The sequence below is a fragment of the Alosa sapidissima genome, chromosome 13, assembly GCF_018492685.1.
Source record: "Alosa sapidissima isolate fAloSap1 chromosome 13, fAloSap1.pri, whole genome shotgun sequence".
NCBI lineage: Eukaryota > Metazoa > Chordata > Actinopteri > Clupeiformes > Clupeidae > Alosa > Alosa sapidissima.
The window spans coordinates 16,805,187-16,828,054 of record NC_055969.1 but is presented as its reverse complement, the minus strand read 5'-3'; the positions used below and the strand labels follow the sequence as shown (position 1 = coordinate 16,828,054).

The window sequence follows — 22,868 nt, the reverse complement described above, 5'->3', positions numbered from 1 at the left end:
GTATATACAGTCATTGGCATCACCTTACATGCACACATTCAGTGCCTGTTTGGAAAAACAGTCTGTCACACATCCTGCTCGTTTTCAGACTGTTTTGTCCCGATTGGAAAAAGACATCTCCCTGAAGGCCTCCAATGGAGGGTGAGGATGGGAAACACTCTTGCGAGCATCACCTTACATGCACTTAATTATGTAACATCATAGCATGGGTCGTCACTGCTCCTCATTGTTAAAAGTCTTGACAGTCATGGCGCAATGGGATCTAATACCCCTGTTTCCATTGTTATTGTACTAATTCTGACAGCCTTATAGGTTACTTTTTGTACCTGCTGGTGCAGTTTCACCCTTGCCACAGTTGATATGTTAAGCTCTAAACTGGCAAAGCTCAGGAAGCGGTGGCCTGTAGAGACGATCTTGACTCCATTAACAACTGGCTTGCACGGGTTGCTCTGGAGCCTGTGGTCTGTGGTCTGATGTCAGCTGATGTTGTTACTTTCGCTTCAGACTGAAAAGTGTCTCAGAGTTCACAGTGCCTGCTCTGTCACCACACATCCTATTAGATTCAGACTGAAGTCTCAGTTATGTTCTGCTGGATATCTCTCACAGAGACACCCTAGGTCAGGGGTCTCAAAGATAATTACATTATGATGATCATGCATTCTCTATGCTGGTGAAAAAGAAAAAGACTGATATGAGAGGAAGGGTATTTCAAGAAAGAAAGTACACCAATATGCCTTGTTCGCTCAGAAGTGGGTGTAGTAAAAGAGTTAATCACCAAACAATCTGATACCCATGCAGAACAATGAGAATGACCACAAGAATGACCATGACGATGACTGCCCCCACGAGGACTCATTCCTGCACCCCCAAGTCTGACACCCCTGCCCTGATGATCATTTCCAATGTGGCATGACCGTTTCTGGGTGTTTCTTTCCAATCAGAACAATCACCAAAATATTTAGTTTATTCCATGAAATTCTGCATTGCAAAATCAGGGTCATGACCCAATTGTTTTCTTGCCTTTGTTTCAAAAACAAATCTGTGTTCCCAGTCACACCCAATCTCAGCTAAGGCCTTTGGTTCGGGCTGAGGGCAAAAGTTGTTTGGATTTTCCCATCAGTATTGACAAAAATATTGTGACTTTCACAAAAGCTTTTATAATGATGTTAGTACAATGCACCATGCTCTGTTATGCTGTATCACGCAGTCACATAATGTTCTGTCTCAACTTGCCCCATAAATCTTTCAGCTTCTGAATAGAAAACATTGATATTTACATATTGCCAAGTACAGTACATGTGGACAAACTTGCTTGGTTGCTCTGAACAAGCAGGTTATATACATAATGACCTGGTGTTCACACTGTTTGTTTTTGTCTGTCTGTGCTTCAGGACTGCACTTGACTGGGCAAAGCATTTCAACCAGGCTGAAGTGGTGGATCTCCTGGAGGCCTTCATGTGAGTGTGGTAGAGTGGTTGTGTGCACACCCCACCTACAGTACAGGCCAAAAGTTTGGACACACCTTCTCATTCAATGCGTTTCCTTTATTTTCATGACTATTTACATTGCAGATTCATCAAAACTATTAATAAACACATGTGGAATTATGTACTTAACAAAAAAGTGTGAAATAACTGACAACATGTCTTATATTCTAGTTTCTTCAAAGTTGCTATTTTTTTTTTATTTAATACCATACTGTATTCAGCAAGCCATAACTTGACAAATATTCATCTGTGGGCCAAATAACTTTGCATTCATTCATAGTTTTGATGCCTTCAGTGAGAATTTACAATGTAAATAGTCATGAAAATCAAGAAAACGCATTGAAATGAGAAGGTGTGTCCAAACTTTTGGCCTGTACTGTATCTTCAGGCCAGGTGCAGGATACGATATGGTGAAACAAAAAAGAGCTAAATACATTTTGGGAGCTCCTCCAGTGTGTGGACACTCCTTTATTTCACCTTCTGCGTTCACCCTGCCCCACTGGCTTGGCATCACATCTGCATAATTTCTATGATATTCTCAACATCGCGGCTGCTTCCAGTTTGGGACAACTCAGTGAAAACAAAAACATGGGACAACTGAAGTGAATTCAAGAATGACGCTGAAAATTCGGCCATTCAGTCGGGTCATTTCTCTATGACCTAAATTACACTACAATTTCAGTGAGGAACAGAAATACCCTTTTTCATTTCACTGCATGTAAAACCTCACAGCGCATGTGACGAATAAAAGCACTTGACTTGACCGTCATCAACTTTAAAAGCTTTTTCTGTTCTATCCAGCTTATCAGAATAAGTCAACACATTTCCAAACTTTTAACGGTCCAGTCATACTGAGAACATGTCTGTCTTCCACCCTACAAAGTTTGGGCGGGCTAGGAATAATGCTTTTCAAGATAATAATGCCCAAACATGGCCTCCAAGATAAGGCCCTGTAAAAAATAAGTGATAAGTGTGTAAAAAATATACAAAAGCGAGGGTCCATTAATTCCGTATAACTGGACACACCTCGAAGGCTGTTATCCCGCTTATCACCCGGTTGTCACTGTAAAGCAAAGGAAACACGCAGTCCCGTTTAAAAAGAAGCTCACTAGTTCAGCTTGTTGTACAACTTTCGTTGGCCCTATAACAGCGATAGCATGGACAGTTAGCTTGTTTACAGTTGATTCCATTGTTGCGAAGCCTGCCTCCAGGCTCAATCGTCGTCCTACTATCGTTGTTATAGTTACCATTCATAAGCATTGATATGGAACCATTATTAAACTTTTTTTTACCAGATCTACTTCATAGGTGTCCCGTTATTCAGAATTAAAAGCCACCCCGCTAGCCAATCAGAAAAGAGTATTTCTTCTCTCCGGGTGATGAAGCCCTATATAGTCTGTGCATCTATATATGAGCAGTTTATCTAATTATTTATTGAAATATTGTCTTGTCCAGAGGTTACGCTAGACTTTTTTTTGGCCTGACAAAATGTCCGGTAATATTCCAGAATACCGGGCATACAGAAAATCTGCTGGACGTTTTAAATAGCCATAATTGCCTATACAGTATATTTAAGTTGTCGTGGTAGCATATTGTAGCACATTTTCTGGCTGACAACTAAGCGTAAAACCGTCCAATTTCCAGCTGTAGCCAGCTAACGTGAACTCTGGTCTTGTCCAAAGTGTGCGTAACGTGTTTAGCATTGCACTAGTCATGGAGTTTCATTAGATGTGGTTACTCACAAGAGTTCATCAAAATCCCATACACATTGAGAGACATTGACCAGATTAATTGGTGCGCCATATGAGCGGTCTCTCTTTATTGGCTGATTCCCCTGTAGCTCCTCCCAGGAGGCCGGGGGTAAGCAGGACGAGTCATCGCTGGTCAAGTCGTCCAGTGCGGAGCTGAACGCAGAGGACCAGGAGCTGCTGAAGGTGTACCACCACAGCTTCGACGACGAGAAGGTGGACCTGGACCTCATCATGCACCTGCTCTTCAACATCTGTCAGAGCTCAGATGAAGGTGAGAAAGCATATGTGTGTGTGTGTGTGTGTGTGTATTATTCATAGTTCTCCCCAACATGTTGCTTCAGCAGCTCGAAAGGTATTTCATTGGATATTCATCTCAAGTATGAACAACTTTTTGGCAGGATTGCGGATTTGGTCTGCCCTTTAACAGTTAATCCCTTTGTTTTCTGTGTCTCTGTCTGTTCTGGGGCCCAGGTGCGGTGTTGATCTTCTTGCCGGGATATGATGAGATCGTCAGCCTCAGGGACCGCATCCTCTACGATGATAAAAGATTTGCCGACCAGCCTCAAAGGTGAACATATAGGAATATATGAAGTTTGTGTGTGGAGAGTCAGGAAAATATGTAAATGTAGGGTAATCCTGGACCCAAAAGACTTCATTTATAGCAGTATATACAGATAAAGTTAAAGTTTAGCAGACGTTTTTATCCAGAGGGACACAGACTCACAACAGCGAGTTGACTAATTGTCAGTCGGTGACATATTATTAATATTATTATGACGTACTGTATTATGTCTGTGTGCTGCAAGAACTTCACTAGTGAAAAGCCAAAATAGGCAATCTGATCTATTTTAATGTATTTTGTTATATATGTGTTTTGCTTAAACACAACCCTTGAAAAATGATTCAGCCATAATATGTAATCTGGATTAATTTTCGCAGGTATCAGGTGTTCACTCTACACTCCAACATGCAGACCTCCGACCAGAAGAAGGTGCTAAAGAACACACCTGTTGGTGTTCGGAAAATTGTGAGTGGTTTTTTTTCCCCTCAATTTTTTCTTCTGGTAACTCTGAATCTCTTGAAAGCTTGAGTGACCCCCTGTCCCTGACCAATAGGCAATAACTGAAATGCTCCATAGCATTTTTGTTGTTTTGGATAAAAGCATCAGCTAAATGTAAATATAAAACTATACCTGGTGCATAGGATTGTGAATGGTGATGTCCCAAGTTATCTTAGGGACTACTTTTTCCTCATTAGGGATGTACATTCATACTCCACTAGAGGGAGCACAACATATTTTGTACCGGTTAGTTTCCGAACCTGTATGGGCATGGAGTCATTCCTATATTCTGCAGCTGTCTTTTGGAGCATTTTGCGTAGAGACTTGAAAATAATTAGAAATGCAAAGTCTAGCCTTAAACAACGGTTAAGAGGTTAACTCCTAATTTGTGTTTTTCTGTCCTGTATGTTAATTACGGTAACGTTGATTGTAGTGAATGGCAGTAATTTACTGTTATTTTGTTTGGATTGTTTCCATCTTCATCATGATTCTCGCTGTCATGGTTTTGCTTTGTGCGTCTGTACAGCACTTAAGGCATTGATGAATTCAAGGAAAGTAATTCTAGGAAATTGTATCCTCCTTAGATCCTGTCAACGAACATCGCTGAGACCAGCATTACAGTCAACGATGTAGTGTTTGTTATTGATTCTGGAAAAGTTAAAGAGGTAAATTGACAAACAGATGATTACTTGCCTTTTGAGTAATAACAAATAAAGTAACAAGAGCTATGTCATACATAGTGTTACATTAAAAGTAAAAGATACAATCTTAACTTTTCATAACATGTTTAAAAGATGAAGTAATCTATTAGGTGTTCTTATTAAGCAGTTTTGTGGTAACTCGGTCGTTTGCAGAAGTCCTTTGATGCCCTGAATCATGTGACCATGCTGAAGATGGTGTGGATCTCTAAGGCCAGTGCGACACAGAGGAAGGGAAGGTAGGACCGATCGGGAGAAGAGATGTGTTGCTGAACAGTGCAACACGTCATGTACAAATGACAAAATAATAGCATCTGTGTTAACTTAAAAAGTAAGGAGGGATAACATTCATCAAACATGCATATCATAGCATAGCACGACAAAACAAAGAAAGTATGACATGGTTATGCCTAGTGCTATATGACTTTTGAGTCCCTAAACTGTCTGTTATGTGTTGTTGTGTTTGTCTTATTCAGAGCGGGGCGCTGTAGACCTGGCATCTGCTTCCACCTGTTCAGCCGCCTGCGCTTCGACAACATGCTGGAGCACCAGGTGCCGCAGCTACTGAGAATGCCTCTACAGGTATAAACGCACACATATACATATGCACTGGCCCCCTAATCATCCCCTAGTGTAATTGGCTCATTCATTCATTAGCTCTCTCTCCACCTCAAGCTGATTTATAGGTAGATGCTGCCCATTGGTGGTAAAGTGCTTTAGGTGCCTTGAAAAGAGCCATATAAATGCAATGCGTTGTTGTTGTTGTTGTTTGTCTTTGAGTTGCTTCCCCATTCATCACCTCCTTATGCTTTGTCCACCCCTTCAGGAGCTGTGCCTGCACACTAAGCTGTTGGCCCCCATCACTTGCCCCATAGCGGAGTTCCTCTCCAGAGCCCCCGAGCCCCCACACACTCTCAGCGTCAAAAACGCAGTGCAGATGCTCAAGGTGAGAACCCGCACACGTACTGTACTCACAACGCACGGATTACAATGCACAGAATGTTTGCGGAGCGGGATGCTGTGAAAATGAGCTTTCACTATAATTCATGGAACTCACCTCACCACTGACCTCATGTTTGCACCATGGACGTTCAAAAAACTTTGAGGAAGTTGGGCTTTCAGTGTAGCCTTGCCATCAGTGTCAAAAGCGCTGTGACGATGCTCAAGATGAGAACCAACACACATCCTCAAGCCCCATTCAGACCACGCGAGACTAGTGACAAGAGTCCATGGAATGTAAATGTCATTCAGCCTGGCTTGCTTATCAGAATTTGAGTCTGGTAACACGCCATTTGGATTTGATTATGGGGCGTATTTCAACTGATACAGGGGAAAAACGCCTTTGCACACTATATACTACTAGATATACTAGTGCAATGCCCGTTCAAACATGCTATTCCTGTAGAAAACCTGTAGCCCAATTACATGTCCGCAGGTAAGCCTGCTTAAAAAATAGGATGATAGCTGGAATGATGTTTTTCCCTAAGCATTCAATAATGAATACTGAACATTATATTATAATACATTATAATAAGTGTGCAGTGAGCAGAGCATGTGCGCATGGCTACATGTGATATTTTTTAGCTGATCAAAATGACATAAGCTTAACAGCTGTTTTGGGTTAAGGCTATTGAATAACTTGATAATCAAGAAGACAAACCATTTTGTGGAATGATGCATCATCATGTGAAATTTGCAACGATATGACTCAAAAACAATCTCTGGTAGCCTATAAGTGACATCACGCTCTGTCTGCCACTGTAGCTGACAATGAGTTAAGACTATATGTTTGGCCTATTGAATAACTTGACAAACCATTTTGTGGAATGACGCATCATTATATAAGTGACATCACGCTCTGTCTGCCACTCGTTGTCTGTAGCTGATGCTTTGCATGTATGTCATTCTGAAACGTCCTTAAATTTGGGACCATTATTGCTCATTTCAATTTGGGACTTTGCAGTCGGAACTGTCGGAATTGCACATAATTTTTTACGTCATTTTGCTTGCATAAAATGTTTCCGCGTATTTTGCAAAATGCCAACACAGGTATGCAGTCATGGATATTCAAAACGCACACAGAGGCATTCTTTATTGTTGAGGTCAGACATGATAATCATTTAAACATGACCCTCTACCAGTGCTGTGCACTGATTCAGTGCTATCAAAACATCATCCCTCTCTGTGTTTGGTCCTGTGCTGTGTGAGAGGGGGAATGGCTACAGTAGAGCGGCGAAAGCCAATGTGTGCTTCTTTTACCAATATATTTAACAATATCTTTTGCATTTATAAATCTTTTGCATTTATAGTTTTATACAACCATGCCTAAGACTGTGCTGTTGTTTATTCCTTCTCCCTGGGAAGGTCGAAGTTCTTACTCAAAGTGTTCTTGGATCCTCTCTCTTGTCTTTCCACTATTACTACCTGTTAGTTGCGTGTGTCCATTTTTAACCATAGACAAACTCTCATCACAGTTCCAAAGAACAATTGCATGAAACTTCATGACCATGGTCCTTTGGGCAACTTTCATCACGATTTTCATCAGTAATTCTAAATTCGAAAAAATTATTTTACCTTATCACTTCTGCCAAGAGGTTATGTTTTCAATGTATAAGTATAAGTATATATACTCTTTTGATCCCGTGAGGGAAATGTGGTCTCTGCATTTATCCCAATCCGTTAATTAGTGAAACACACACAGCACACAGTGTACACACAGTGAGGTGAAGCACACATTAATCCCGGCGCAGTGAGCTGCCTGCATCAACAGCGGCACTGTTTTTTTTTTTTTTTTTTTTTTTTTTTAAACTTAAAGTATCACGAGAAGGCTAGCATCAATATTTAACTCATAATTGCTTTTCAAAGAGATCATTGGTTGAAGCATACAGTAGACCTACTTGCCACATAGGTGGAGAGGTAGAGATGGAGACGGTAAAGAAGCTGAAGACACGAGAAGTTAAAATAATAAAGACACCCCTCCAGGAAAAGCCATATATGGAAAATATTTGGAAAGGTTCTTAAAGAAGATGACAGTATGACAGCCACAAAACAGGCACGGCCAACACACAGTAACTCGTCACAAATGCGGCACTGGTAGACTATGCCCTCCCAGACAAACCGAGTAAGTGTAATTCCCAGACCTCATGCAAGCATTAGATAGCTTTATATACTGACCTGGAACAGCTTTTTTAGACTAGATACAAGACCTATTGACAAGTCGCTCATTAAAATAATGCTGATACTTTGCCACCTGCCCATGTTAAACTTTCAGCCTACGGCAGTGAGCAGGTCGCTTGGGTGCATCTAGATTTCTAGGCTAGTGAGCAGGCACCTGCAGGCATAAATGTTATGGCACACAGGCTACACAGCAATATCTACCGGTATGTATAGGCCATACAGGTTTGCGCATGCATAATGCGCATGCATAAAACTTACTTTGGTTCGTTGTGTCTGTGACTTTAAACAGTGAATGTGCTTCAGTAAAGCTTTGTGCTTCATTCAGCCAACCAGTTCTTATGCTAACGTTTTGACCAGCAATGTATCTCTCTTGCCTACCTTGCTGCCTTCAGCATTTCTGTTTTCGAAAGAAAAATGTATGTCCATGGCTTTGAAATCTTGTCTTAGTGTTTAGCTTATCCTTTGCTGGTTGCGTGCGTGCTTGCGCTCTTATTCTCATTCTCTCTCCTGCGCAAACATTATGTCCTGCATATGTGTAGTTCTACTGCATAACATTTCGCAAATAAATTAGTTTGTTTTACAGAAATGGCCTACTGTCACACTGCATGGTAGGCTATAACCAAAAGCACACATTTTGTAAATAAGCGGGTCGGATCGCGGGTCGGGTATAATTTTGTCCTAATTAATATTCGGCCGTGGGCCGCTTGTGAGCAAACCTGCGCAACACTGCTGTGCGCCTGTACCTGATGGCTTTCTAATACACCTGTAACTTAACCTGTCAGACGATCGACGCCATGGACCCATGGGAGGACCTGACGGAGCTGGGCTACCACCTGGCCGACCTACCCGTGGAGCCGCACCTGGGCAAGATGGTGCTCTGTGCGGTGGTGCTCAAGTGCCTGGACCCCATCCTGACCATCGCCTGCACACTGGCGCACCGCGACCCCTTCGTGCTGCCCAGCCAGGCCTCGCAGAAGAGAGCTGCCATGCTCTGCCGCAAGCGCTTCACCGCTGGCACCTTCAGCGACCATATGGCCCTGCTTAGGGCATTTCAGGTGATGCAGGAGAAACACACACACACACACACACACACACACATATACAGTATACATGCAAAATTACATTTTACATTGACAGACAGACAAAAAGCACAAATAAATAGGTGCATATCATTTGTAATTCTTACTCGGGAATTTCTAAATGTATTGTATGATTTTTCCAAACAGAACATAATGGGTGGCCTATTTACTGTTTATATATTTGTGTGTGTGTGTGTGCGTGTGTGATCCATCAGGCGTGGCAGAAGGCTCGTAGTGACGGCTGGGAGCGCTCCTTCTGTGAGAAGAACTTCCTGTCTCAGGCCACCATGGAGATCATCATTGGCATGAGGACACAGCTACTGGGACAGCTCAGGGCCATAGGTGAGTCTGCCTTAGTCTATATAGCAGGGGTCGGCATCCTGCGGCTCTGGAGCTGCATGCGGCTCTTTGATCCCTCTGATGCGGCTCAAATAATAATGAGTAGGCCTATTTAATTAAAATGTATTTTATTTTAGTTCGTAGGTCTATCTGAGTAATTTATATAACTTCCCACTTCACTTGACTCCGTAACCGTAGCCTGCACAATATTGTTACATTCGCATTTCGTTGCCATGTCAATATCAAACAAAATCACTGATTTCCCTCCATTTCAGTCAACGAGAACACTTGTTATTGTTGATGTGTGCGCTTTCTGTAGGCTAGATAAGGAAAATGTCAAAAAGGAAACGTCAGCGACAACAGCTTGCGAGCGCGAACACAAGCGGGCTGAAATGGAAAAGTTTCCATCCGAAGACTGATTCTGAAAACGCAAAATGAACTGCCCGTTATCGCACACTGCAACGAGTTAGTATTGCTGTGTTAACCCTATTCCACTTGCATGTGAGAAATCTTTCTCACATATGAAAAATATAAAGACAAACCTGCGCTCACGTTTAGGCAATTCCGCGCAAAACTGTCACATCCATAACGCCAACACAATGCCATGGTAGGATATATGACAGTTTTGCGTGGAATTGCCCTTAAACGTGAGCGCAGGTTTGTCTTTATATTTTTCATATGTGAGATGATATGATGACAACCTCAATTCTTGCATGAAACTTCACCTCACTTAATACAGCCAGACTCCAAGGCCATCACCAAATCTAATCTCTGGTAGGCCTAATGTTCAATTTCGCCAATGACATGTCAATGAAAATTGAGTGTTGTGTTGTGAACTATGATTAGCCTACTTTGCATACCAAAGGACACTGGGAAAATAAGAGGTGGTGTTTAGCCTACATGGGAAGCCTAAGTCCTATACTTCTGTCATTCCACTTTGCATTTCAAGTTACTTGCACATTACTTTTAAAACTAGTAGAAAATGTATTAAAAAATCCTCTGTTGAATGAAAGTATAGCTGTACGTTAAATATCGAAACTTTTTCTTGTAACCATCTTTACTGTATGTGGCTCTTCTGAGATAAAAAAAAAAAAACAATTTGGTAAAAGTGGCTCTCCAGGCAAAAAAGGTTGCCGACCCCTGGTCTATAGCTATATCCAAACGTAGCAGGGTATTTTTTAAAAACGGGTATTTTTCCTTCATATTTTGAAATAGTTCCGTCCACATAGATACGCAAACACAGCCGTTGAAAGCTGTCAAGAACACATCAATCAATCAGATGACCATGTTGGCCTATCAGAGACCATCACAATCTAAAAACTCAATTTTCCCTGTTCACACACAAACTGAAAATCTCCAAATTATTATTTTAAAAATAACCGTTTTCAGTGACCAAAAACAGTATTGTCTGAACGAAAGGCCAAAACACAAAAATCTCTTTTTAAAAATACCTGGCAACATGGCCCAAAAAAGCAGGCAGATGGAATTTTAGAACTGAGCTGACTAGATTGGACCCTCAATGAATGAATTTGTGTGTGTGTGTCTGTGTCCGTCCGTGTCTCCCTCAGGTTTTGTACGTGCGCGAGGTGGCGGAGACATCCGTGACGTGAACCTGAACTCTGAGAACTGGGCGGTGGTCAAGGCGGCGCTGGTGGCGGGCATGTACCCCAACCTGCTGCACGTGGACCGTGAGAGCGCCGCCCTTATGGGCGCCAAGGAGAAGAGGGTCCGCTTCCACCCCACCTCCATCCTCAGCCAGCCGCAGTTCAAGAAGGTCTCTTACTTACACACACACACACACACACACACACACACACACACACACACACACACACACACACACACACACACACACACACACACACACACACACACATACACACATACATACATACATACATACATACATACATACATACATACATACATACATACAGTACATACATATATACATACAAACATGCATACACACTCTCTCTGGACAAACTGCAGCACTATTCATTCAAACCTTAGTTCAAAGCTGGACACTGGACACAATTAATCTGTGTAGCTCTATACATGCAAGCCCTACAACAAGAAGTTTAGACAATCGTTGGTCAGATTGGTGAATGACTATCCAATTGCTTACAGAGTCATTTGAACTATGCCCGTTGATCACGCCTCTTGTGCAATAGAAAATACATAGCGGACTCCCCAGACCAATGTTCAATCTTAAAAGATTGAGCTTGGTCTGGTGAAAGCCAAACTCGCGTCTGACTGGTCTGAGCGCTTATTGTACAAGAGTCTGTGTGCAGAACTCTGATATACTGTCAAAAGTATCTCAAGGTTAAGACTTTGAAGGATTCCTCGTTGTGTTCTGAAGGATGTTCCAAAACCATAGGAACCGTGATTTGAAAGCACCACTTGGCTTTAGTCATCCTGCCCTAGAAAATGAACACTGAACAGTTTTAAGAATTAATTTTATGAAAGGAGAGTAAAAATAATCAGTGGTGTAACTTTCTTGCCGGTTTGTTTATTTGTTTGTTTGTTTATCTCAATCTCAGATGCCTCCAGCCAATGGGCAGGTGGCGGCGGTGCAATCTCTGCCCACTGATTGGCTGATTTATGATGAGATGACGCGCGCCCACCGGATCGCCAGCGTGCGCTGCTGTTCGACCGTCACCCCGCTGACAGTGGGCATCTTTGGGGGCTGCGCCAAGCTGCCCAGCACTGCCCTACAAGAGCCCACGGTGCAGAGAGGTACATGGAAACACATACTTTAGGGCCGTTCACAACAAGAACAATATCTATAATGATAAAAAATATATATAAATATAAAAAATAAAAAAATAACGTTCTAGCTAATATGAATGAACGTCCACACATATGAACGTCCACATATAAACTATAACCATAACAACATGAAGAACAATATCATTGGGCATCACTTTCAGAGCAATTTTTATAAGAGCAAAAAGCTGACAGTCAATCAGAATCCATCAGATTTTAGCCATCACATTCATCAACACAAAGAAAGACTTTTCTTAACGTTGGTCAAGGTGGATGCTTTTATTGTTATGGTTATAGTTATTGTTCCTTGTATGAACAGCCCTTTACACACACATATATATATACACACACACACACACACACACACACATATGTATTATTGAGTTGAATAAACTCACAAACTCAGACACACACAAATACAATTACACTGCAACTAAAACCTAAAAAAAGTGTGTGTGTGTGTGTGTGTTAGATGACATGAATGAGAGTAGTGACAGTGAGATGGAGGATCGCTCCACCGCTCACCTGGCTCAGATGAAGATCGACGACTGGCTCAACTTCAAACTGGACCGGGAGGTAAGAGGCTTGTGTAGTGGTGGATCATCGTGGCTCCTCATATCCTGAGGTAAAGCACAGGAAAGTGTCCTGTGCTCAATACCGACATGTCTATCATCTCTTCCTCCTCTCCTTCCTGCTCTCCTTCATCTCTCTATCCTCTTCCTTACCCTCTCTCTCTTCTTTTCATTCCCCTCTTTACCCCACTTCTTCTCCCTCTTTTCCACTCACTCCTCCATCTTTTCTGTTCATTCCTTTTCTATACCTCCCTCTCTGGGTTTCTTTCCTCCTCTATTTTTCTCTATTTCTCCTCTTTTGTCTATCCCCTGTTTCTTTCTTTCTTTCTTTCTTTCTTTCTTTCTTTCTTTCTTCCCCTTTTGTTTTCTCCCTCACCTCCTTGCTCTTTTTTTCTCCTGCTCCTTCTTTTTCTCCCCTTTCCTCTCTCTCTTCTCTTTTTTTCACTCCCTTCACTCATTCTACCCCGCCCCCTCTGTCTTCCACTCTCTTCCTCCCTCTTCGTACCCCACACCTTCCTTTGTCTTCAAACCTATTATAACCCCCCCACCCCCACCCCCATCTATCCCAGACGGCTAACCTAGCCTTCCAGCTCCGGCAGAAGTGGCACGGCCTATTCCTGCGGCGCATCCGCGCACCCTCCAAGCCCTGGTCGCAGCTGGACGAGTCCACCCTGCGGGCACTGGTGTCGGCAATGGCGGCCGAAGAGCAGGCGGCCGGCCTGCAGCAGCCCACGGGCATCGGGCAGCGCCCGCGCCCCATGGCCTCCGATGAGCCACCCCAGCCCTCCTCCTGGAGGACCGCCCAGAGCCGCAGGGGTCCAGGGGGCGACCACGAACCTGCCGACGAGCCCAGCGTCTCCATAGACAGGTACAAGTTCAGCCTCCAGTGGACCCTTTTCACAGCAGCCGCATCAGCCATTTTGACATGAATCTAGGCCAGGTGTTCCTAGATAGATAGATAGACAGAGGCGTATCAAGCTTTTTAAAAGTGTGGGGGTTGTGGGATAGGAAAATGAAACAATCTGATTGCTAAACACACCATTTTAATGCAGTTTGAGAGGAGTTTCTATGCTTTTTTCATTGATAGTTACAGGAAGCCACGTTGTTTAAACTATTGTTGCTTCTAGCCCACGTTATCTCCATTTTTACTTGCTGCAGGGACGCACACATTGCACGAGCGCTCATAAGCGTTCTATTTGAGTTCTACATGCTGGAAATCTTTGCTCTCAGATGTTGAACTCAAATGTGTCTTGACGCCGCCGTTTGTAAGATCAAAATAAGATGTTCTAAATGGAACGCGATCGTATTTAAGACATTAAGATCTCCAGTAGATGTAGCACTACGACACACATTGACAGTGAAATGCCGCCGACGTTTGTAAGATCAGGTCAAATAAGGTGTTCTAAATGGAACGTTGTAATTAGGCTGCGATGTAATTAAGCTGTTCAGATCTTTTTCAAGTGCCTTGGAGACGTATGTGTACTGACTGGGCTATATGTCTATAGTTGATGACACTAAATTAATAAGTATTTCTGATTGGGGAAACGGTTAGCCTCTTTTTTCAGTCCGCGGTTCCATACCATTCAATCTTGCTGCAAATGATCAGACGTGTGAAGCACCTGGCATAACTTAATTTCGCGGCTACGTGGACCAGTAGGTTAATTGTTGAGGAGGCCCATAGTTTGAGAAAAGCTGCAGATCATAGACAGAGAAAGCATAATGCTCTGAGAACAGTAGCCAAAGGTCTTTCTGCAGAAACAAGTGCCTTGGTGCGCGCACGCCAGCTTTCACTTTGACTCCCTGCATTTCCAAATTGTGACAAAAACTGTCAGTCAGACAGTGAATTTTGGTTTACTAAATTAGTATAATGCGGTAACAATTATCATTTAAATTCTACCTGAAATCTGCTCACTGCAGACGTTCTAATGCAGACCCAAGCAGCAGCACAGCCTTGAAAGACGCACACTTTGAATTTGATCAGAGCGGCTCTGGTTCTTCACTGGCTAACTTGATGTGATTGGCTGGATGACTGTTCAATCAAATCAACATACCTATTTGTGTCTCTCTGTGTGTGCGTTATGGTAGATACGGTTCCAATTCTTTACGGGAGCGCTTATTTCCATATTTTACTTTCATTTTAATCTGACAAAAAGTGTGGGGGATAGAATCGTGTTCCAGCAAAAGTGTGTACGTTATAACACCCACATCCCCCACGCTTGCTACGTGCCTGTAGATAGATACTGTAGATAGATACTTGATTGCCATTCTCACAACATGGGAGCATGAGGAGGAGAGCGAAATAAGAACTCAGGTCTCGGTGCCAACCAACTACAATAGTCATTATTAAATAAATAAATAAAAAGATAAAAACTTTTCCTCATGAGCCCTATCCTTCTAAAATCATAAGAACACATCAGTGTTTCAGAATAGCAGCAAATAAGCACAGTACAGTGTTTCCCACAGAATTTAATTCTATTTGTGGTGGTAGGTTTGCAGAATTAACTTGAATGTTTTTAGTTTTTAACAAATTAGCGCAGCATGGTTATGATGCTAACCAGATTTAAGCACAATTTAGTACAACCTGGAAAATCATTGTGTGGTGGTCAATGTTGATATTGTGGTGGGCCGCCACAAATAAGTCAATGTAAACACTGCAGTAAAACACTGGGGGAAACACTGCAGTAAGTGCAGTGCAATTGTTCAGATGACTCAAGGGCATGCCAGTGTGGAGGAGTTTATCAGTCTGACCGCATCCAGGTTCTTCAACCTGGTGGTCCTTGCCTGGATGCTACGCAGCCTTCTGCCTGAGGGGAGGTGGGAAAACAGTCTGTGTGCAGGGTGGGTGGAGTCTCTCGTGATGCAGGTCGCTCTGCTCCTGCATCAGCTTGTATAGATGTCTGAAAGGGCTGGTAGGTTGCATCCGATGGTCCGTTGTGCAGACCTTACCACCCTCTGCAGCATGTCCTTCTCTGCCACTGTGCAGCTGCCATACCATACAGTGATGCAGGAGGACAGGGTGCTCTCCACCACACATCTGTAGAAGGAGCTGAGGATGTTGATATCCAGCCCTGCCTTCTTCAGCTTCCTCAGGAAGTAGAGGCGTTAGTGTGCTTTTTTGAAGGTGGTCAGGGTGTTGTGACGCCAGGTGAGGGTGTTGGAAATGTGTACTCCAAGATACTTAATGCTGGTTACCCTCTCCACTGCTGCACTGTTTATGCAGAGAGGAGGGGGGGTAGAGCCTGTCTTGCGAAAGTCCACAATCATCTCCTTGTTCTTGGTGGTGTTTAGGATGAGGTTAATTAAATTATTTAAGGTTCTGATTCTGCTACACTTAAATTGAATAAAGACTAAATAGATACTTACTATTTCATGTCAAAACGGCTACTGTGAAAAAGGTCTCTTCATTTACCAATGTTTAACATGGTAGGGTACAGCAACTTACAGTAAACGCACAGTTTGAAAGATATGCAACATGCATACTGACAACAAGCAGCCACATTTAACACTAAACAATGAAGCCAGCATGGAAGTTCCAAAACCTGTTCATTTATACAGTCTATGACTGACAAACACAAGGCAAAGGGAAAACTGTGCGAGAACTTGGAGAACTTGGGTAATAACACAGTAAGACATTTGTTTTACTGGCCATGGCAGTAGCATGGCTGCTGCTGTTGTTGTGTCTAAACTTTCTTTTAGACAGCAAACATTGTGTCAGGCTCGACGCCAGAGAGCAAAGGGTGGGGGGGTCCATGAGTATTGACAGGGGGGTACCTCACCTCACTTTTATTAGCATTTGTCATTTTACAAAATTGCCATATAATAAAGAACATTCTTCGAGCCTTTTGGATAACTGAAACAATATGATCATGGGAAAAAATTGTGGTCATAGCCCATTTACTCCTAAAATGCCTGCTAAAAACGCCTATAGAATCCTATGGCATTCTAGACTAAATAACCTTATTTCCTGAGGGTTTTCTGAAAACATACTAAAAATGGTCAACGTCTACCAAAATGTAATAGCCTCTGTAGCACCTAGAAACATTAAATAAATAAAAAGCATGCTGCGCTACGCAGCATCCAGCGGGAAAGTCAATGTTGCGCTATGCAGCATCAGGCGGGAGATAGAATGTTGCGTCATGCAGCATCCAGCTCGAATGGGTTAATAGACCGCATAGCGTTGAGGCTACAATACAAGTAAAATACCGAACTCACCACTTTGCACATAGGCTATGTGATCGCTCAAAATGTTCTTTAAAGTACAGAACGAATTTTAACACATTCATGAAGTGACTAGGTAGATGCACCAAATGTGACAGAAAGTTTAAGAGCTAACAGGACACTCGGCATGACTTAGTATTTTGTGATGCTCTGACAGTCCTCTTTTATTATACAGTTAGGCTACTATTTTTTAGTTTGGAGATGTAGGCATACAGTTTTACAACGATAGGCCTACATGCCGACTCCACAACTGTCGCATTTCCCAGGTCCATGATGGGCTTTATTGTCACTGCATCTGAAAATGTCTCTCCCTCTGGATCAAGCTCTTTATGAGCCGCGTTGTGTTGCGCTCACTAAGTAGCCTACGTGATCCAAAGCACTAAGATACAGTCTCCATAGCTCAAGTTTGTCATTAGCAACGGACCTGGTTGTTTCCTCCACAATATACTGGTCGAGATTTGTGCTCCTTTGGCGTTGCTGGAGTGGTGGTAAATGTGTCGGTATCACTCGCTGAAGCGGTCTCCAAGTGTGCATAATCCCTCTTTATCACACAGTTTGCGCACACAATCAACAGTATTGACACAAATATCAGTCAGTGTTATTCATGTTTTATTTTCAGTTAAGTGTTCAACAACAATGTTCAATATGGATTTAATTTCAATCATAGCCGAAATAATATTTAGATGTGGGAGAGAACTCAGGGGGGGCACATTGGCCTGTTTGGACGGGCCTGGCCCCCTAAGGCCCGCCCACTGACCACGATGCTGCATTGTGGGGGAAAAAAACAACAACAAAGAATAGTCTGGTCCTGAAATAGATTCAAGTATTGGATAACCTTCAATCTCATCTTCAATAAGATCGAAGATGTTTTGCTCTTCTCTTTCGAACTTTGTTTGAATGTCTTTGCGTTTGTCATTGCATCTGGGTTATATACAGTACTTGTAACTCAAAATTGACCCACCCCCCACTTCCTACCTCTTTGTCTGTCTAGATGTATGATGTCATGTAGAGATGATGACTCATCATCCACTTACTGTTCCTCTTTCAGACCTCCAAGGTCCTGTCCGTCTCCAGCTATGCTCCCACTGAAGGGCCCACGTGAGAAGGGAGCGACACACTCGAAGCGCCCAGAGGACCACATACCCAAAGCGGGAGGCGAGAGTCCCGGTACCAGCCCAACATCTACGTCCTCAGGAAAGGTAAGGAGGACCTGCACACAAAGAAGAGCTCAGGGTTCCATGTCACTTTTGTTCAGATTCCCCTGAGTTTGCACTGCTTTTTTTTGTATTCTGGAGTGTATGGAGGGCTGATATCTCAAGCATCTCAAGACGGTTTAATCGGTCACAGCTTCTCTCTTTCACCCACACACATAATGAATGAACCAGTAAATGGTTGAAACCTATTCTAGGATGGTTGCATGATGACCAAACCAATAAAACATGATGAGTAAACCAATAAATGGTTGAAAACAACTCAAACTAGGACACACACTCATGCATACAGGCTACAGCAAACAAGTACTGTACACTCTTTAGACGCAAACAAGGTTAAACTGATATGGTTGTTTTGTAGAACTATATTTAAACCCACATTTTATATGTGAGGTCATGCACACTCACAAACATGTTTTGCTGTTTCTTTGTACACATTGTTGAGCTATGGCCTGTATGTAGTAAGATAGCAGCTTTCCTCCCATGAAAAATTGCTGCCATTGTTGAGCAACAACCAAATACACCTTTCTGATTCATCGCCTCGCCGATAGTGTGTTTTAATTTGTTAAGTGCCTAACAAGTGACATTGTTGCTTCCCTTTAACTTCCACAAACAAAGCTACAATTGTTTGGCAAAAAGACAGTGTGTGACTCAATGTATATTCCTTTATCAATGCAGGAGTTCTTCCAAGAGTATTGTGCTGTTTCCATTTTTACCAGCACCCTCACTGTGTGTGTGTGTGTGTGTGTGTGTTTGTGTGTTTGTGTGTGTAAGGGGATCAGCTTTAACAGTTCCTCAAGGAATTTGGTGCTCTCGCTGTTCTGGTATTACACTTGAACCTAACTTAATCTCTCCCCAGTTCACTGATACACACTCGTCTCATACACTCCCTTTTGTTTACATTTAATGGTGCTGCAGTGCTCAAAGTCCTCCAGTCCGCGTACCGTGTCGTCGGTGCGCTACTTCATCATGAAGAGCAGCAACCTGCGCAACATCGAGCTCTCCCAGCAGAGGGGCATCTGGTCCACCACGCCCAGCAACGAGCTCAAGCTCAACCGCGCCTTCCAAGACAGCAGCCTCGTCTTCCTCGTCTTCTCTGTCCAAGGCTCTGGACATTTCCAGGTAGGCGGGGCGGTGGAGAGGGACATATTGGAAATTATGGATAACTGTATAGATAGTTGGATGGGTGGAGGAATGAGTGGTTGGATGGATGGACGTGGATGAGGAATATTGATTATTGATTTGCCCGTTATTTATTCGGTATGATTTTGGTGGTATCGATGTAATAAATATAAGCTGATATTTAAATTAGATATCAAATATGTGTGCTTTCCAATTCATTCAGTTACATACAATGGTAAATGCAGTCAGGAATAGTAGCTTTCGAAGACCACAAGTGGGCTATCAAGTCTGTAATCCCTTTGTTATGGCAGCAGATCCAGTATCTGTGTCATTCCAGAAGCACTTGTGGAAAGTAATGGACGCATGCAAAACGTGAATTCAGTAAAAAAGATCTTTATCTTTAAAAATGCCATCCAGTTTCCAAAATCAAATGGCAATAAACAAAGGTTCTTAATATCACAATTTCTCAATCGTATTCCCTATTGAGCACAGCAAGCACGATCAAAAACTGTTCCTCCATGCTTCTTTAATCCTTCTGTCTAACATTGTCTTCCAATGCGTCTTTACGCATGGGTACAAAACTATCAAAATAGGAGTCTCTATTTTCACATTAGTATTAACTTAAACTGGCATCATTCTTTCCATGAAATAATAAAGAAATACAGACAATAATATAAATACAAAATGAAACAAATATGAAATCTTTTTCTATGGCTCTAACAGCCTGTATAGTTATTACTATGTTACCTTGCTCACTCCTACTTATTTGCTAGGCTAGTCTTAATACGTTAAGACACATTATAGAATAATAAGCAATAATATTATATATATATATATATATATATATATATATATATATATATATATATATATATATATATATATATATAATATAGTAGTACTAACAATTGGATATGTAAAACTAAAATAATATGTTTGTTTTGGTCTGAAAACTGGCAGAATTATAAACAACCATGCACACCTTCATTGCTGAGTGTAATGTTTTGTGTGTGTGTTTTTTGTGTGTGTGTGTGTGTGTTTTGTGTGTGTGTGTGTGTGTGCGTGTGTGTGTGTGTTGCTGGGCAGGGCTATGCCAGGATGGTATCGGAGATTGGTCAGGAGCGGTGCCAGGACTGGGGCTCATCAGGGCTGGGAGGCGTGTTCAGCGTGGAGTGGATCCGCAAAGAGAGCCTGCCCTTCCAGTGCACGTACCAGCTCCTTAACCCCTGGAACGACAACAAGAAGGTGCAAATCAGCCGTGATGGACAGGTGGGCCATCGTGCACACACACACACACACACACACAAACATACACACACACACACAACACACACACACACACCATCCTTCATACAGACATACATACGTAGTATTTTCACAGCATTTTATTTGCTGTTCTTGGCCCATCTGTAACACAATTGCTTATTGGGTTCTTGATGTATGTTAGAATGTTCTGTTCTTTTAAGATACACAGTAATTTGGCTGTGATCTGACAGAGGTGTTAGTGGCTTCACCGTGAATGCTCTGAAAATCAATCGGTCTAAGTCTGTTATCATGTAGTTAACTGTTGAGCAGCCAAGAGGTGTGTCCTCCAATAGAGTCCCCTCTCATCCTAAATTTCATGGAGGGCTAAAGTTATCAAATTGAACAACTTGAACACATTTAACAAATCTATCAAGCCTAGTGTAAGCCACATACCTGTCCACTTGTTTTAGAGTTATTCTTGAATTAATTTAGATATATTTAGATATTGCTGTGGAGAATGTGCATTGTATGAAGCTCTCTCTCCTCTTGCTCTCCCTTTCTTATCATTACTCTCTCTCCTCTTTACTCTCTCTTTTCGTCTCTCTCTCTGTCTCTCTTCTCTCTCTTCTGTCTCTCTAACATTGACTGCCCCTCTCAGGAGTTGGAGCCTCAAGCTGGAGCTCAGCTGTTGAAGCTGTGGGAACGTCTCTAAGGTCAGATGGAAACCACGGCAACCAAAGCATCCGAGAAATACTAGTCAGTCAAGAGATAGATTGTTAAAAGCAGCGTAACACAGAGCACCCACGCAGCACACACACACACACACACACACACACACACACACACACACACTTTACACGTCAGTGTTTGTGAAACTATTATGTATTTGATTAATAAAGATACGAGGAGCAAGTAAAAAGGAAACAGGTTCAGGATCAGAGCCTGATGTCCAGCTTGTCTCTTGGAAGACTACACAGGTAGTTCTGCTGATGAAGCCATTTCATTTCCCTCTCTGCTTTCTTTTCTGCAGGTAGAACTCAAAATGCCTGAAATTAAAAGGCCTGAAGGTGCAAGCCCTTCGTGAATGGACCCCTTTTCTCTCGTTTTGTGTGTGTGAGGCACGTAGCGTTACCAGAGCGTTATATGAAGTCGTGCAATGGACTGCTCCGGTGCAGTTTTGGTTCCTGAAGCACGATAGTGGCGTTCAGAGTCACTATTGTGAGCCACGGCACCAACGGGTAATTCCTCTGGGTGCACATACTTGAATTATTGTTCAGAACTGTGGTTCCTGTTTGAAGGTTCTCACGTAAGCGTTCCGATTTAAGTTTCCAATACCTTACTTTGGCCTAGTTGTACTTTGTTGTCAGTCTTGGGTCAAGAGTTGGCTGATTAAGTTATGCAGAAATCAAAAGCAGTAAGACCTGATAGACGGACAGTGATTAAGCAAGGCATCATTTCAGAGGAGGCCTTTGAGCCAGAGATGTCCTTGATTCACTTCTTTGCTATTGAAGCCTTTAAAAAAAACACTATGAACTGGAAAGCAACTTTGTGCTAAGATTGAGATTGTTGTAATGAATTGCACTTGTAATCAGTCTCGATGGTCTGTTTTTTGGTGCAGATGATGAATTAGAGAATAATGCAGGTTTGTACACGGAGTCGGGGGGTTAATATATTTTGCCTGTTCTCTGGCAGAAATACTTTTGCCTCATTCTCTCTTTATTGAGTTTATCAAAGATTTATCAGGTCTTTGTGAAGAGAATTACCATTTTTAAGCTTATCTACCTATCTATGAGTTAATGTGTTACCTCATGTATAGTAATTGATTACTTTAATACATTTCAGGAGATCACATGTTTACACTGTTCCTTTAAACGCTGACTGTGTAGTAAGCAGACCACTATGTCTCTGTTGAATTGAGTTGTATCTCGTGTTGTATTAAAGTTAAAGATTTAGGTTTTCAAAAAATTTTCCTTGTGATTTTTTTTAACTGCAGTTTTTACTTTTTTTTGTTTTTCAATGAAAAATTGGAAAAGAGTTGGTTTACAGTGCCAGTGCAAGAAAAGATTTATTTGCTACATATTTACACCCATTGTACAATGCATATTTTCAAAGCATTAAAAATGACAAAATTCTGCTGGTC

General features: G+C 42.2%; 1 protein-coding gene across 1 annotated transcript in view; it reads left to right on the top strand.

The window, feature by feature from the left end:
* The window catches only part of LOC121680021 (3'-5' RNA helicase YTHDC2), a 36,223-nt gene extending 13,361 nt beyond the window's left edge, over nucleotides 1-22,862 (top strand). The window contains exons 13-31 of the mRNA XM_042059164.1: nucleotides 1,392-1,457; nucleotides 3,328-3,509; nucleotides 3,710-3,806; nucleotides 4,178-4,265; nucleotides 4,883-4,963; nucleotides 5,153-5,235; nucleotides 5,473-5,578; nucleotides 5,823-5,942; nucleotides 8,956-9,228; nucleotides 9,468-9,594; nucleotides 11,160-11,365; nucleotides 12,135-12,330; nucleotides 12,833-12,936; nucleotides 13,502-13,800; nucleotides 18,199-18,349; nucleotides 19,280-19,483; nucleotides 20,570-20,752; nucleotides 21,387-21,441; nucleotides 21,759-22,862. Of these exons, the coding sequence (XP_041915098.1) occupies nucleotides 1,392-1,457; nucleotides 3,328-3,509; nucleotides 3,710-3,806; nucleotides 4,178-4,265; nucleotides 4,883-4,963; nucleotides 5,153-5,235; nucleotides 5,473-5,578; nucleotides 5,823-5,942; nucleotides 8,956-9,228; nucleotides 9,468-9,594; nucleotides 11,160-11,365; nucleotides 12,135-12,330; nucleotides 12,833-12,936; nucleotides 13,502-13,800; nucleotides 18,199-18,349; nucleotides 19,280-19,483; nucleotides 20,570-20,752; nucleotides 21,387-21,440 (2,620 nt within the window). The 3' untranslated portion in view covers nucleotide 21,441; nucleotides 21,759-22,862. The remainder of the gene's footprint in view (nucleotides 1-1,391; nucleotides 1,458-3,327; nucleotides 3,510-3,709; nucleotides 3,807-4,177; nucleotides 4,266-4,882; nucleotides 4,964-5,152; nucleotides 5,236-5,472; nucleotides 5,579-5,822; nucleotides 5,943-8,955; nucleotides 9,229-9,467; nucleotides 9,595-11,159; nucleotides 11,366-12,134; nucleotides 12,331-12,832; nucleotides 12,937-13,501; nucleotides 13,801-18,198; nucleotides 18,350-19,279; nucleotides 19,484-20,569; nucleotides 20,753-21,386; nucleotides 21,442-21,758) is intronic.
* Nucleotides 22,863-22,868: the final 6 nt, after the last annotated feature.